The 16,289-nt window shown below is 42.3% G+C and overlaps 1 protein-coding gene across 4 annotated transcripts in view; it reads right to left on the bottom strand.

Moving 5' to 3' along the window:
* The window catches only part of ZNF235 (zinc finger protein 235), a 57,736-nt gene that overhangs the window by 34,710 nt on the left and 6,737 nt on the right, over positions 1–16,289 (bottom strand). Inside the window, exons 1-4 of one of the 4 annotated variants that reach the window (XM_059999551.1) lie at positions 10,177–10,218; positions 7,429–7,491; positions 3,842–3,968; positions 2,940–3,035 (exon numbers count right to left, since the gene is read on the bottom strand). In XM_059999551.1, the coding sequence (XP_059855534.1) occupies positions 2,940–3,035; positions 3,842–3,968; positions 7,429–7,443 (238 nt within the window). In that variant the 5' untranslated portion in view covers positions 7,444–7,491; positions 10,177–10,218. Of the gene's footprint in view, positions 1–2,939; positions 3,036–3,841; positions 3,969–7,428; positions 7,492–8,170; positions 8,843–9,612; positions 10,118–10,176; positions 10,219–16,289 lie in introns of those variants that run through there. The other 3 variants (XM_059999549.1, XM_059999550.1, XM_059999547.1) reach the window with 3 other exon arrangements.

Raw genomic sequence — 16,289 nt, 5'->3', positions numbered from 1 at the left:
ACAATGGAATAGTACTCAGCCATTAAAAAGAAGGAAATAATGCCATTTGCAGCAACGTGGATGGAACTAGAGATTATCATACTAAGTCAAGTCAGAAAAAGACAAATACCATATGATATCACTTATATGTAGAATCTAAAAAATGACACAAATGAACCTATAAAAAAAAAATGAACCTATCTATGAAACAGAATGACAGACACAGAGAACAGATTGGTGGTTGCCAAGGTGGAGGGGTGGGGAAGGGATGGAGTGGGAGGCTGGGATTGGCAGATGCAAACTATCATATACAGAATGGATAAACAGCAAGGTCCTACTATATAGCACAGAGAACTATTGATATATTCAGTACCCTGTGATAAACCATAATGGAAAAGAATATTTAAAAAAAAGAATGTATATACATGTATAACTGAATCACTTTGCTCTACAGCAGTAAATTAACACTGCAAATCAACTATACTTCAATTAAAAAAAATTGCATTTCTATACACAATGAACAGTTTGAAAACGAAATAAAACAATTCCATTTACAATAGCGTCAAAAAGAATAAAATACTTAGGAATGAACCAAGGAGGTGAAAGGCTTGTACACTGAAAGCTACAAAACACTGGTAAAAGAAATTAAAGACATTAAAAAAATGGAGTGACATCTCATGTTCACAGACAGGGAGATCTAATATTACTTTGTCAGTGCTACCTAAAGGGATCTACAGATTCAATCCCTGTCAAAATCCCAACACACAAATAGGAAAACTCATCCTAAAGTTCATATGGAATCTCGCGGGAACCCAAATAGCCAAAACAATCCTGAAAAATTAGAAGAAGGTTGGTGGACTCACACCCTGATTTTAAAACTTATAAAGCTAACCAAAACAGTGTGGTATTGGCGGCAAGACAGACATACAAACAGACCAAGGCAACAGACCAGAGAGCCCAGAAATAAACCACTGGTTTATGGTCAAATGATTTTGGACAAGGGGGCCAAGACCATTCAATGGGGAAAGGACCATCTTTTCAACAAATGGTTCTGGGAAAGCTGGATATTCACACGCAGAAGAATGAGGTTGGACCCCTCCTTACACCATATACAAAAATCAACTCAAAATGCATCAGACCTAAACATAAGAGCTAAAACTATAAACCCCCTAGAAGAAAACAGTAAAAGCTGCATGACGTTGGAGTTGGCAATGGTTTCTTAGATACGATACCAAAGGCACAGGCGACAACAAAAAAAATTGACAAATTTCACGTCATGAAAATTAAAAACTTTTCTGCATTAAAAGACCTTCTCCAGGCTTCCCTGGTGGCGCAGTGGTTGAGAGTCCACCTGCCGATGCAGGGGACACGGGTTCGTGCCCCGGTCCGGGAAGATCCCACATGCCGCAGAGCGGCTGGGCCCGTGAGCCATGGCCGCCGAGCCTGCGCGTCCGGAGCCTGTGCTCCGCAATGGGAGAGGCCACAACAGTGAGAGGCCCGCGTACCGCAAAAAAAAAAAAAAAAAAAAAAAAAAAAAGACCTTCTCCATGAAGTAAGAAGGCCACACACAGAATGAGAGAAAATACTTGTAAATCATATACCTGATGAGGGATATTCAAATTACACAAAGAACTCCTAAAAACAACAAACACCCTGATTCAAAAACGAGCAAAAGACTTGCATAGACATTTCTCCAAAGAAGATAAACATGTGGCCAATAAGAATATAAAAAGATGCTAAACATCACGAATCATTAGAAAAATGCAAATCAAAAACAATGGGATACCACTTCATACCCATTAGGATGGCTACTATAAAAAACAAACAAAAAACAAGTATTGGTGAGGATGCTACAAACTGGAACCCTTCTGCATTCCTGGTGGGAATGTAAAATGCTGCAGCTACCATGGAAAAAAGTATGGCAGTGTCTCAAAAAATTAGAGAATTACCACATGATCCAGCATTTCTACCTGGGGTATATACACAAAAGAATGAAAAGCAGAGACTTGAACAGATATCTGGACGCCCACGTTCACAGCAGCAGCATTCACAATAACCAAAAGGTTGCGAACAACCCAAATGTCCATCGACAGATGAAGAAAATGTGCTCTATACATACAATGCGGTATTATTCAGCCTTCAAAAAGGAAATTCTGACACACCGTAATGTGGACGAACCTCGGAGATACCACGCTAAGTGCAATAAGCCAGACACAAAAGGACAGATACTGTATGACAGAGACAGAAGGTGGAAGAGCGGTTACTAGGGCCTGGGGGTAAGGAGAGAACAAGGACTTGTTTAATGGGGACAGTTTCTGTTTGGGAAGATGAAAAAGTTCTGGAAATGAACAGTGTTGATGGTTCCACAACAGTGTGAATGTACTTAACACCACTGAACTGTATACTTAAAGATGATTAAAATGATAAATTTTGTTATGTTTTTCTACAATTAAAAACATATATATATACTAGGAAGTCTAGAGATGTCGTACTTAGACACAAATGAAGGTGATGGAGTGAAGACGGTATTTTAAAAGGGGTGGTCAAGGAAGGCTGTAGGTGAGATGAACTTCCGAGCAGAGACATGAATGAATAGGAGAGAGGGGCTGGAGGTTTGTGGGGTAGCAGCCTCCCAGCCAGAGAAAAGAGAGGAAAAGGTCCTCACGCAGAAGCGTAATCCTCGTATTTGAGGAATCAGTGAGGCTGGCAGAGGGCAAGGCAGGGGGAAATGACAGAAGAAAAATGCAGACTTAAGGCTGGGTGAACGGACACCACTACAGGGGCCCCTTAAATACGTTGGATTTTATTCTGAGTGAAATGGGGAGCCAGGGGAGGGCCTGAAGTAGAGGAGTGTGACGTGACTGAGGTTTTCAAAGGGCCTCTTTGCCTGCCGTACAGAGAAGAGACAGATTATCCAGAACAGAGGCAGGATAATGGGACTGTAGCAGCGAGGTCCTCACCTGAATGCCCACCTCTCTGGGTCTGGACCTCCGTCATCCAAAGTTTCTCCTCTCTCTCCAACTGGGATATCATATCTGGCTTGGAGGACTGGTGCCCTGAGAAAACATTAAAGGGAAAAAAGTACTGAACAATTTTGGTTCCAATCCCATGATGGAAGGCTCCGCCCACCCCCCCAAAGTTTATTGAACATTTTTGATCAGACCTGTTGTGAGAAATACATTCTCATTAGAAACACGTGACTACCCCCACGAATCACTGAAACAAAAGACTAAATGACCTGTGTCATCACGTCCTTTGCAGAGTCTCACTGTATTTACTGCAAGCGCTGCAGTTATTGCTACGATGTGCACCACTCTCGCTAAGGAGCTCTGACACTGCTACTTTATTCTACATTATTACAAGACTTAGTACTAAGTTAATTTCATGCCCCACCAATGGATCATGACCCACCAATTTAAAAAAAATATAATATGTAAAGCAACTATACTCCAATAAAAATTAATTTAAAAAAATTAAAAAAGGTATGAAAGTGGGGGAGAGAGGGATAAATCAGGAGATTGGGATGAAAAAAAAAGATATAATATGAAATAAGGAGCCAGGTGCAGCCAAGCTCAGCTGCTCACTTACAGTGCAGTTACAAAAGAAACGTTTGCCTTGGAACAAAGACTAGAAACATCTTGTCTCTATGCTCCAAAGGGACTGGAAAACTCTGGGTCTCTAAGGAGCCCCAAAGCCTGGAAGTCACAGGCAGAGGCCAGGGATGTTACTAAACATCCTATAATGCACAGGAGAGTCCCCATGACAAAGAAACCATCTGGCCCCAAAAGGCAGTAGTACCGAGGTTGGGAAACCCGGCCCATGGGGAATGATGCCAAGTCACAGGGAGGGCGCCCGTCCTCACCCACTGAGAGCAGGTTCCGGAAGTTCTCCAGCATCACCTCTCGGTACAGCTTCCTCTGGGTGGAGTCCAGCAGCCCCAGCTCTTCCTCCGTGAAGGTCACAGCCACGTCCTTGAAGGTCACCGCCTCCTACGACACCAAACACATGTAGCCTTAATCTTACAAGCAACCGCCCCTGGGAGCAGGGCAGCACTGGGAAGGTGGAGGAGGCATGTGGGAGGCCGTTCCAGATTCTAAGCGACCTAAACCACTCTTCTTAGGACACCGTCTCCTCTTCCCCTTCCAGAGTTACACCAAAGATGCTGGAGTGGTGGGGTCGGTGGAGGAAGGAACGACAAGAAAAAATCTTAAAACCTTATATACGTGCAACATGGTGCCCTTTATATAGCTGTGTCTCTAGAACTGTCACGGTTACGTTAAGGCATACATGCATTTTACAATTTCACTGAAAGTCCCAAATTTTGTAAGAAATGTTGAGTTAATTTAGTCCCAACGGTATTTACAATAATAGTGCCTATCTCCTTCTCTCACTGGGCAGTACCACTATTTTGTCAATGACTGCCAATCTAAACAGCCTTCAGTACCTCCGTGGGGGCAGGTAGGTAGTTCATTCTGTCCCAGGTACACGCTGTACCTGTCAACTGTGGCAGCATTCAGTGTCAAGGTTAAGAGCACAGGCTTTGGAGACTGACTGCCTCAGTTCACACTTAAGGCTCTGTCCATTACTACCTTTGTGACCTTGGACAAGTCACCTAACTTCTCAATACCTCAATTTCCCCATCTGTACAAGGGCACACCATCATAGGGTACTTGATGGGATTAAATGAGAATATGCGAAGGGTTTAGGATATATCTGACACTTCTTTTTTTCCCCCACCTCGCTGCACGGCATGCGGGATCTTAGTTCCCCGACCAGGGATCGAACCTGTGCCCCATTCAGTGGAAGCGTGGAGTCTTAACCACTTGGACCTCCAGGGAGTATCACGTTAGATACTCAAAAAATGTCAGCCTCTCTATTACTATTATCATCATTATTCACGGCTGCATGGTATTTCATAAAAGTGAAAAAATATACATTTAACCATTCCAAATAATTAACAATACAATAATTTAAGATTTTAAACTTACTAATAATGCTGCAAAAAACGCATTAGCCAACTTAGCCAACTTGTCTGGTTATTTCCTTAGGCTAAGTTCCAAGAAGTGGCAACTACACTGTCAAAAAAAATATGCACCTTTGCTAGTAAAATGGCAATTCTCCCAATTAACTCTTCCTGTCACAGATCAAAAGTGTTCCTGATTCTCCATACTCTGGCCCAAATTGGACATTATCTTACTTTTTTTTTTTTTTTTTTTTTGTGGTACGCGGGCCTCTCACTGTTGTGGCCTCTCCCGTTGTGGAGCACAGGCTCCAGACGCGCAGGCTCAGCGGCCATGGCTAACGGGCCCAGCCGCTCCGCGGCATGTGGGATCTTCCCGGACCGGGGCACGAACCCGTATCCCCTGCATTGGCAGGCAGACCCTCAACCACTGTGCCACCAGGGAAGCCCTATCTTACTTCTTAAATCTTGGGTAATTTGGTAAGTGATAAAAACAGCTCTTTTTAAAAATTTCCATTTATTTAACTTCATCAAAACATCTCTTTCAGTATTTTCCCCCCACATATCGCTTGTTCATTTGCCTTGCTTGTAATCCTACTGAGGTAGCTGATGCATCAGTAAGATTCCTATGAAGAATATTAAGCCTTTTCTAGCATGTACAAATTCCCACCTTCACCCCTCACTCCTGTTTCCTGTGTCTCATGCCTTAGCATATGGTGTTTTCCTTTATGACAATTAAAATTATTTCTCTAGGGAATTCCCTGGCAGGCCAGTGGTTAGGACTCGGTGCTTCCACTGCCAGGGTCCCGGGTTCAATCCCTGGCCAAGGAACTAAGATCCCACAAGCTGCTCAGCAAAAAAAAAAAAAAAAAAAAAAAAAAAAAAAAAAAGTTATCTGTCTAAAGACTTAGCTCATCTCGACATTTGTTCTGACTGGAGTCCTGAGCATATGTGTATTAAACAACTAGCTGACACATCTGGCAAAGAAGAGACAGGCACTCAGAAAAGGAACTGAGGGCAGTGTTATTTTTGGAGTCCTCCAGCCACACCAGGCATACACACAATGTGGCCTCAGGGCCCCATGTGGAGCAGTCTCTTCTTCTGGGTCTCTCCACTCATCCTCATTGGACACCTGAAAGTCCTGGCTCGGGCAATGGAAACTTTAGTGTCAGCTGGGGACTGAGTGGATTTTCACAGGTATCTGAAAGTTCACAAATCTGTTTCTGTTAAAATGCAGATAAGACCATCTATATCCTAACACAGCTGCTTCATGAAGTAAATGCCTGGCAAGTCCCTGCTGCTACTAGACTTTTCAAAATCACTGGGTACCTCTTTAACATATACTAACATGGCAGTGAACAAAACAGATACTTAACTATAATACATATGTGGTGTAACTTAGAATTAAAGAATCTAGTTCTTGTTTGAAAACAAAATTATTTTCTCTTAGTTCAGTATCAGCTGGACTCTGCTGCATGAAACCATGCTTTAGACATTCCAGCCACAAAACATGAGGCTCCCCATGAGAAAACAATTGAGTTCCCAAACTTTTAGGAAGAAAATGGCAGAACTCTCAGAATTCCTGTTTGGGAAGAAAGGTTATATGTAGGAAAACGGTCACTGCAAACATCTTAAAATGGGAAAGTTCATAAACCACATAAATATGGACAACAGAAAAAAATACTAGGTAAACTATGGAAAATGAAGTGACCTTTCAAGTTGTGGGAGCTACACAATTTTAAAAATCCAAAATGTGGGGCTTCCCTGGTGGCACAGTGGCTAAGACTCTGCCTGCCAAGGCAGGGGACACGGGTTCGAGCCCTGGTCCAGGAAGATCCCACAAGCCACGGAGCAAGTAAGCCCATGCACCACAACTACTGAGCCTGCACTCTAGAGCCCGTGAGCCACAACTACTGAGCCCGTGCGCCACAACTACTGAGTCTGCGTGCCTAGAGCCCATGCTCCACAACAAGAGAAGCCACCACAATGAGAAGCCCGCGCACCACCACGAAGAGTAGCCCCTGTTCGCCACAACTAGAGAAAGCCCGCGCGCAGCAACGAAGACCCAATGCAGCCAAAAAGCACAGTTAAATAAATTAAAAAAATAAAAATCCAAAATGGTATTGAAAACTGTGATTACAAATCAACACACGTAAACACTAATGAAAAGGAATATGAGAAAATGAAAACTGATTTGTAAACATGTTTATAACGTGGGAACTGTTTTTTTGGGGGGGTAATGAATTTATTTTTTTAACTTTTTGTTTTATATTGGAGGGTAATTGATTATGGGAACATTTTTATTTTAAAAAATTATCTATTAATTTTCACATCATTATGTGGAAATAAACAAAAAGCAAGGGGCCGCCATACAACAGTTCCTCAAGTGCCTTTGGTTCCCTTTACCCTTCCCGAGCAGGAGAAAAATGCGTCCAGTCTTTGTGAAATGAGATGTCATTTTAAGAAACAGAAAAGCAAACCTGACTTACCTGGAATTTGGTCATTTTTTTCCTCTTCCTGCTGGGGAAAGGCCGAGTTCTGGGAAGGCAAAACTGGGGAAGGGAAAGAAAGCCATCATGAGAGAGATACTGGGAACTGTGCTAGTCCACGTGGTACTTCGTGTGATCTGGAAGAGGGGCCCCTTTCTCTAGGCAAATGCAGTGACAACATAACCCAGTGAGAACAGGGGCTGGATTCCAGCTTCCCCTGGGCCTCCTCGGCCAGCTGCCTTAGTTCATGAACAGTCCATAAACAGCCCTCACCCACATGTTTCTTGTAGCTCCCAGAGTATTCCTGAGGCTGGCTGTTAGAGGAAATGAGAGGCAGACGGGAAGTACCAACAACTTAATGGGGCTGATACCGAGCAGGGCCCTGTGGGGCTCCTGGGCACAAAGCCTTTCTGTGTCCCCCATTTCTTTGACTACAGGAAATAGCCTTCATTCAGCCTCCATGACCCTGAGTTCCAATGGGCAGATTCAAGCAGCTGTTCATTAGGGAAGAGCGGGGATGCGAGACTAGGGAGAAACAAACAGTCCAGAGAAACAATAGTGCAGCCTTGGGGCAAGGTCCTGCTTCCCCACCAATGGATACACACAACAATGTCTTTGAGCTGTTTTGCAGATACTGAAACCCCCTCCAGGTGGGGGAAGTTAATGATGGTATGGTGCCCACAAGCATGTAGACCCCAGACCAGTTGGAACCTGAAGGTTGATGATGCCGACTCCCACTTACCTCACCGCCAACTCATCAGGAGAATGTCCACGAGCTGATCACGCCCTTCTTGAAAAACTACTATAAAACTTCCCACTATCCTCTCCAAGTGGGGACACAGTTTTTCGAGGCAGGAGCCCACCGTGTCCCCCTTTGCCTGGCAAAGTAATAAAGCTATCCTTTTCTACTTCACCCAAAACTCTGTCTCCGAGATTCAATTCTACACCCGTGTACAGAGAAGCTGAGCTTTTGACATCAGGGCCAAAATGCCTGGGTTCAAATTGTTATTTCTACTTATCACTTTCTACTTACTAGTCGCATAAACCTTGAGCAAGTTATTAATCTCTCTGTGCCTCAATCCAGTCTACCTGTAAATGGGTATAATAATGCCAGAATTCCCTCCTGCAGCTTCAGACAAGTAGGTGCTCTTAAGATTCATAAAACTGCCTTTGCGAATCTGCTTTACAGAAGATGACTCTTAGGAAACACAGACTTCAGAGATGACTATGTCCCTTTACTTACCCTTACTCTCCAAAAAAAGCCTAATTCTGACTGGTGGTCTCACAGATGGTTTGTGCTGTTGTTAATGAACGTTAAATTGCCACGGGTTTTTTTCCCCTTAATAGGTGTAACTACTTGCACGTGTTATTAAGCTGAAAGAACGAAGTTTCTTCTCGCATTGCATGAAGGTAAACAATGACTAATAAAAACCTAAAACTAAGAAATCGTGTTGCATTTAAATTAACAATACGGGGTTGTTACACAATACTAAACATTTTTAACTGAAGCCTGGCTACATCGCAGGCACTGTGCAAAGCCGTGACCACGATCATTTCTCGGTCTGGAATAAACCACAGAGGACTTTTCCCAGGATCCAGCGGAAGATAACTCTCCTTCCTAAACAAGCGTCCAGAAAGAATCCAGGAATCCAAGAACAAACCCACCTCAGTGATCAGGGAAGGCACAATGGGTCTGCAGCTGGAGCTCCGACCCCATCCCAGGCTCGCAGGAGCTTCCCAACAACAGGGCGCTTAAGTATTATCACTGAATTTATGGTAACATCCAACATTTTACCGTGCACTAGGCACTGTTCTTAAGCTTTTAAAATATAATCTCACTTAATCCTCAAAAGAACATCATTGGGAAGGAACTAACCGGAGGAAACTGAGGCAGAGAGAGATTAAGCAACCGCTCAATAATTTACCGCAAGAAACAGAGCTGGCCCGTAGTAGCGGTAGGAGGGCTGGGGGAGCAGAGAGCGCGGGAGACCGTCAAACTCAATGTAGGACGCGAGCCCGCCCCCGACGCGGGAGGTTCGCCGAGGGAACGCACACCGCCGCCGCTGCCCCCTCCCGCCCTCCGCCGCTCGCCGCGGCTTCCCTGCCCCAGGAGCGAGGACCGGGTGGCCCCACGCAGAGTCCGAGAAGGCTCGGAGGGATCACAGGGACGCTGGGTTAACTCACCGCCCTAGGAGTAATCTCGGCCCCGACCTCGCCTTCCCGGAGCGGAAGTGCCTCGGGCTACACACAGTTCCCGGACTACACTTCCCAGAATCCCCAGGCGGAAGCGCCTCAGATTTCACGAACCTCCTGGACTACATTTCCCAGAATGAAGTTCGCAGAACCGCTCTTCCCACCAGCTGTCTTGGGTTTTGACTGTGGAGCGGGCTCGGATTTAGTCACTTTTGGTGGAACTGTCAGATTCCTTTTGTTCTACTCATTTCTTAAAGCTCATGAGAAAATAACGTAAGCAGATAGTTTCCTGGGTAACAATAATTGCGAATTTTTTAAAAATGCGGCCGTATAAGAGAGAAAAGAGAGGCTTGTATTACGAAAATAAGTTAAAACCCAACATTTTTAGCGGAGGCAAAGGGTAGACTAAAAAGTGGGAAACGTAAAAGTGACCTAGGCGGAACTGCCTAACACAGAACTTAAGGAACACTGGATTTCAAACTTGTTTCCAATGCTGACTCCCCAAATATCAGCAATAAAACCTGTTAATGAGACAAAAACATAGTTTATTGCTACCTGGTGACACCACCTCCACAGAGCTTCCGCACCTTGACAGTGTCCGCGGAGCCAGGAAGACAAGGCTGGAATTCACTGAGAACTGGAAGTGTGGTTTAAGGCGGCGTCTTTCAGTGCAAAAGACGAATGGGATTGCATGACGGTCATGATGCTGCAGTCCAGGATTGGTGGGAAGAGCAAGGATTTTTGTAGGCGAGGAACCTACAGGTGCAAACTGTTGATGTTCTTTAAAGAGATAGAAGAGTTGATGGGTGCTTGTGGAAGCTCCTTTAATGAACAATCAAGCAATTTGGGCAGGAATCTTCTGGAATAGTAAAGGCATGCTAGTAAAACTGACTAGTTATGTTAATGTACACAGTAAATTGCGGGAGGGAAGGTAGATAGGTAGGAAGTTTCAGTCTTCAGTTTCCAAGCTGTCTGTCTTGGGGGGAAGGGAGAGGTTGGAATAAATTGTTTTGACTCCTTTGCTTCCTTTATTCAGCAAGGCACCTAAGGGCTCTTGAGAGGGTTCTGTGGAATGAGCGGTTCATTCCAATATGCTAAGAATTTGCAAAAAGGCTATACACACATCGATTAGGCTGTAAAAGCGAAATATCTTGAACTTCATTTTAAAAAAACATAGTGGTTGTTATGTCAAACAAAAGCAGCTCCGTTGCAGGGAATTTAATATTGTGATGTGTGCATATATAAAATCCTGAATTGTTTTCTAATTCATTTGGCTTCAGACATTTCAGTATATATTTCTATTCTGCTCCTGATATAAATAGTGTCTGGTGAGTGAATAAGCCAAGTGAACCAGGAAACCATGGTTTTTCTCCTAGGCAGGGAATATATTTTGTAGCTTTTTATTATGAAAGTTTTCAAAAACTGACAAAGGGGGGGATGGGGATGACAGAAAGGCATTTGTGCCCAGGAGGACCCCAGAGGGTCCTGCTCAGTTTCACTCCATTGTTTATTTTTTGTGTCATTAAATAATTTCTTCTTCTAGCCTATGTGTTTCCTATCAAGTAAAATTTAAATCTAAAGGCCTAATTAGACTTTTTTTGCAGTTCACATTTTGAAAAATATTTATTAAATGGCCTGATATGAAATGTCCTAATTTTTAAAACATCTTTATTCGAGTATAATTGCTTTGCAATGGTGTGTTCATTTCTGCTGTATTACAAAGTGAATCAGCTATACGTATACATATATCCCCATATCTCCTCCCTCTTGCGTCTCCCTCCCACTTTCCCTATCCTACCCCTCTAGGTGGACACAAAGCACAGAGCTGATCTCCCTGTGCTATGCGGCTGCTTCCCACTAGCTATCTATTTTACATTTGGTAGTGTATATAAGTCCATGCCACTCTCTCACTTCATCCCAGCTTACTGATTAGATTTAAGTTCATCTCTTTTGACAAAGAGACCACTTCATAGGTAGAACTAGAAACACCTGAACAAAGACCAAATGAAGCCAATACAAATCCCGGGCAAAACACCTTTGAATAGGAAAACAAATAACAGCAAATATGTGAAAAACAGTGGACTTACTTTATTTTATTTTTTTGGCCACACGACTTGCAGGATCTTAGTTACTGGCAGTGAAAGTGTCCTAACCACTGGATGGCCAGGGAATTCCCTAAATTGGGACATTTTTGAAAGTGAAAACGGGTACCGTTCCTAATTACACTAAGGCAATAGATATAATCTGGCACTATTATAGACAACTGGGAGATAGGGTCACCGCACTCATGGGGATTGATATAATTCTATTTTCTAGTACCTAGGTGTCTGCTGTCACCTAGATGTCCCAATAACCAAGACAGAAAACTAGCTGGAACAAAAAACACACACCTGCAGAAACTGAGCTGCAAGAGGAGAGGGATGAAACTTGAATTTAAAAAAATGATAATAGGATTATTTAAGGAAACTGAAGTTCAGCATGTATGTGTCCATAAGTGCATGGGCAAGGGCACACACACTCATCTAAGTTCCATCTCCAATTTACCAATTGAAAGTAGATTAATTTAAGGGGAGGATTACCAATGATGAGGGCAAAGATAGTAATCTCAAAGACTAAGTGAAAGAAATTTCTCAAAATACAGCACAGAAATACAATCAGCTGGAATCAATGATGGGAAGAGAGGAGATGTGAAACGTATATCCTGGAAATCTATCATGTGAGTAAAAGGAATTCTGAAAATTGGAGAAGGAAACAACAGAGGCAAGAAAATAATGAACTAGATAATGAATGAACATTTTCTTGATCTGAAGAAACAACGCTGCAGACTGATAAGGCTACCAAAGGTCATGCCTGGATTGATGAGAAAACAAAAAATTCCCATCTTGGCAGAATTCTGGAATTCTAAGATTAAAGTGAAAATCTTAGAACCCTCCAAGCAGAAAGAACAAGCTACTCATAAAAGCAAAAGAATCCATTGATATTGAACTTTTCCTCTACAAAACAGGAACACAGAAGTAAGTTGAAGCACTTTCTACTTACTAATAGCAAGCCAACAGTTCTGTACTGAAGCTAGATATCACTTACTTGTCAGGGCAAAAGGAAGGATGAGCATGAATTCAGACAGTATTGCCCCACAGGAGGAAAATACTCAAAATGTAACAGAATTGCTAAGCAGCAAATGCTGTCGCTCCTAAGAGCTATAAGCCTAAAGAGAAGGAGTAGCCTCATGACCTAGGTGGAACCAAGGTGCCCTCTGGTTCTGTGCTGGTTCCATTTATTTCCGTATCATCAGGAAGCAGCAACTCCAGAACATCGTTTTATCAACCAGGAGAGGCTGGCAAATAAGACCAGTGCAGTATCCTGCTCATCCAGCAGAGGTCGCACTCCATGAGAAGCGGGTCACTGTCCCAGCCCCCGAATCTAGGCAGTGGCGAGATTCTCCCCAGGAGGAGAGGCAGCCATAAGAACACAGCTCTGTAGCTCTAAGGGGGATGACCTCACTTGAAAGAGTGTGGGTGAGTTTACTTGATAATTTCAGAGATCCCATTTTACACAGATTTATTGCTTGAGTAAACTGACATTCACTGCAAAATCTAAAAAGTAGAAGAAACATTCCATAAAATCCTTATCAGAACAAGTCGTTGTTTATACAAGGTGTCCTTCACATGCTATCTGATGCACATATACACACGTACACATGTTCATGTTTTTGATATTAATCTGCAGACAGAACCTATTTTCCGTAAATCCGATTATATCCCGTCATGTTTGTGCCATCATTTTAACAGCTCCATGTTATTAAAAGCATATCAAAGTGTATCAAATCTTACGCAAATTCTTATTGAGGAACACTCGTTATATCCACTTGTTGAAAACTTAGTGACATCATTCATGGTACTTATCTTTTCTATGCTTTAAATTTCCTAATTTAAATTTAAATTACTGTTCTAAGATTTGCAGATCGAAGAGAGATACACATTAAACATTTCAAAATATACTAACTCCTCTCTGAAATTTATACATTTTTTACAGCTACCCATAGAGAAAACTGTGTAAGAATGTCAAGCCTACACCAATAATGAAAAATTTGAAAGTAAAATGACCACATGCAACAATTTAAAAAAATTTTTTTTCTTGAGGATTAGGAGGGGGAACGTTGGATAGGGAACTCGACAAAATTAATATTCTTCAAATCCAACACAGCCCTACCTAACAAATGTTGATGGGAGAAATGCTATAGCACTCTGAATATAATCACATCAAAGTCTCAATGAAAAGATGAAGAATAAAAAAACTAATTATCAGTTTAAAGTTTACTGTGACAACTTTTGTCATTAGCTAATACTTTTGACACTTTCTAAGTGTTACAGTAAAATTCTACTTTAACACCCTAGTGGGGTCAAAAGATTTAAGTGTTATGGAGTATCCAGTTAGTGAAAGATTAACAAAAGTAATTTTTTAGCCAGGCTATACCATCACAAAAATCATAAAGGATAGCTGAATTCAGACTGTTTACAAGAGATGGAATATGAAACAGAGTCCCAAATACTAAGAACCCAATTTGAGAACTGTTTTGTAAATTAGCAAACGATAGCCCGTTTATTGGCCCTATGTTGTTTATTTTTTTAATTGAAGTATAGTTGATTTACAATGTTAATTTCTGCTGTACAGCAAAGTGACTCAGTTATACATGTGTGTGTACATATATATATATATATATATATCTTCTTTTTCATATTCTTTTCCATTATAGTTTATCACAGGATATTGAATACGGTTCCCTGTGTTATACAGTAGGACCTTGTTGTTCTATGTTATTTACTTCTTTATAGCCGCCTGGGACCATGAGCTCAAAAGCCTGCTGGTGCCAAACTGAAATCCTCATGTAATCAATTACTTTAATACAGCCCAAATGAGCACATTTTAAGTCATTTGGAGCCTGCTTGTTTTGTACACTCTGCAAAATTGCATCCAACATCTGCTAGCCAGAGATTAAGACAAACCCTGGCGCTGTAACAGACCCTAAGCAGCTGCTGCCTTTCGGAGTTCTCTGACCCCAAGGCTCCGCCTTGTACTGCCGAGCGACATCACTTAGACCTGTAAGCAGCCCCCCTCCAATCCCCACCTGCCCCAGAAGTTCCCTTGCCCTCTTTCTCTTCTCAGTGGTGGTGGTGGCCACCCACTGTAGTCTCTGTAAGGTCTCATGCTCTGAGACTTCCCTTCACACATGCGATCTTATCAAAGTACCATCCCGATGAACCTGACTGGGTACCACTGCCACTTCCTGGTCATATCTTTTTCCTTGATCAGCCCCGAAATCTTCCCACTCACTATAAGAACAAAGGCTGGGGAGAGAACAGGAGCCAATCACACACCAGTGTAAGACCAAATTAGATGATGAATTGTAGTACCATTGGTCTTCTGCATTTTGACTATCTACTTGAATTAGTTTTATTAAGACCATTGGGTTCTTCTGAATATATTTTATATGAAATTCTTCAGATGAACCTAATATAATTTTCTCCCTTTTATATACATTTTCTCTCTTTAATCATATAACAAACAAGTTCTGAGCACACCTACAAAGCACTAAGCAATGCTGTGTGGCTTCAGCAGTGAACAAAAGCTCTGCCCTCATGGAGCTTACATCCTAGTGGAAATCAGTTTTGGCATGTCTATGATCACACCTTTAAGGACCTGATCCTAGTCATCCTTTCTAAGGCCTCCCTCCTGAGTAATGTGTGATAAATGCCACCGTTCTGACTGATGTCCTTAGTGTACCACTTACGAGGGTTCTCTGCCGTGTGGGCTCTTAACCACTGGGATGTGTCGAGCTATGGCTGAAACACAGACTTTATTTTGTTTTGGCCACGCAGCATGCGGGATCTTAGTTCCCCGTCCAGGGACTGAACCCGTGTCCCCTGCAGTGGAAGCGCAGAGTCTTAACCACTGGACCGCCAGGGAAAGTCCCTGAAACACAGACTTTAATGAAAATATTTTCTCTCCTATTTGACCAAAGGATTAGATGAATTTAGACCTCACTGAGGTCTTTGACAGACACCATTTCATAGAACTGTTTCCCTCCGTGGATCCTCTGATAAAGTTCCTCCCACTCTCATCACTTCTTCAAAATTCATCCTGGATAAATGTGATGATGTACAAAATCACTGGCAAGTTGTTGCTAGAACTGCTAGCAGGAAAGCTCTTTGTTTCCACCTCACTTTCTTTGTTGCCTCCTATGAGGACAGAGAATTCAGAAATGTGGACAAGTGACCTGCCTTGTTCAGAGATTTCAAGATTTCGCACTTAGGACACAAAAGTAAACTTTAATAAACTCTGGGAAGGTTCAGCTTACGTTTTTCACCATGTAACATGTTCTCTGATTTACAAGGCTTCAGAAACCAGTAAGCGGTCCACTAGGCTCCACTTGGCATTAAGTGAGACCCACTGAAGACCAAATTAGAAATCAGTTGGCTGCACAGTGACAAAAAAGACAACACTAACAAACAACTAAAAACAAAAACAAACAAATGAAAAGAAAAACAACCAAAAAATTCCACCTCAATGAAGACTGAAACTTCACAAGTTTTGGCAAAAGAATTCACTCCTTATGGTAATGGAATTACAATGAGAAAAGCAGATGGAAATACCATATATTTAGAGGTTGT

Source organism: Delphinus delphis, chromosome 20 (assembly GCF_949987515.2).
Source record: "Delphinus delphis chromosome 20, mDelDel1.2, whole genome shotgun sequence".
Classification (NCBI taxonomy): domain Eukaryota; kingdom Metazoa; phylum Chordata; class Mammalia; order Artiodactyla; family Delphinidae; genus Delphinus; species Delphinus delphis.
Note: the sequence above shows the minus strand (reverse complement) of the source record. Positions and strands in the feature narration are given on the sequence as shown.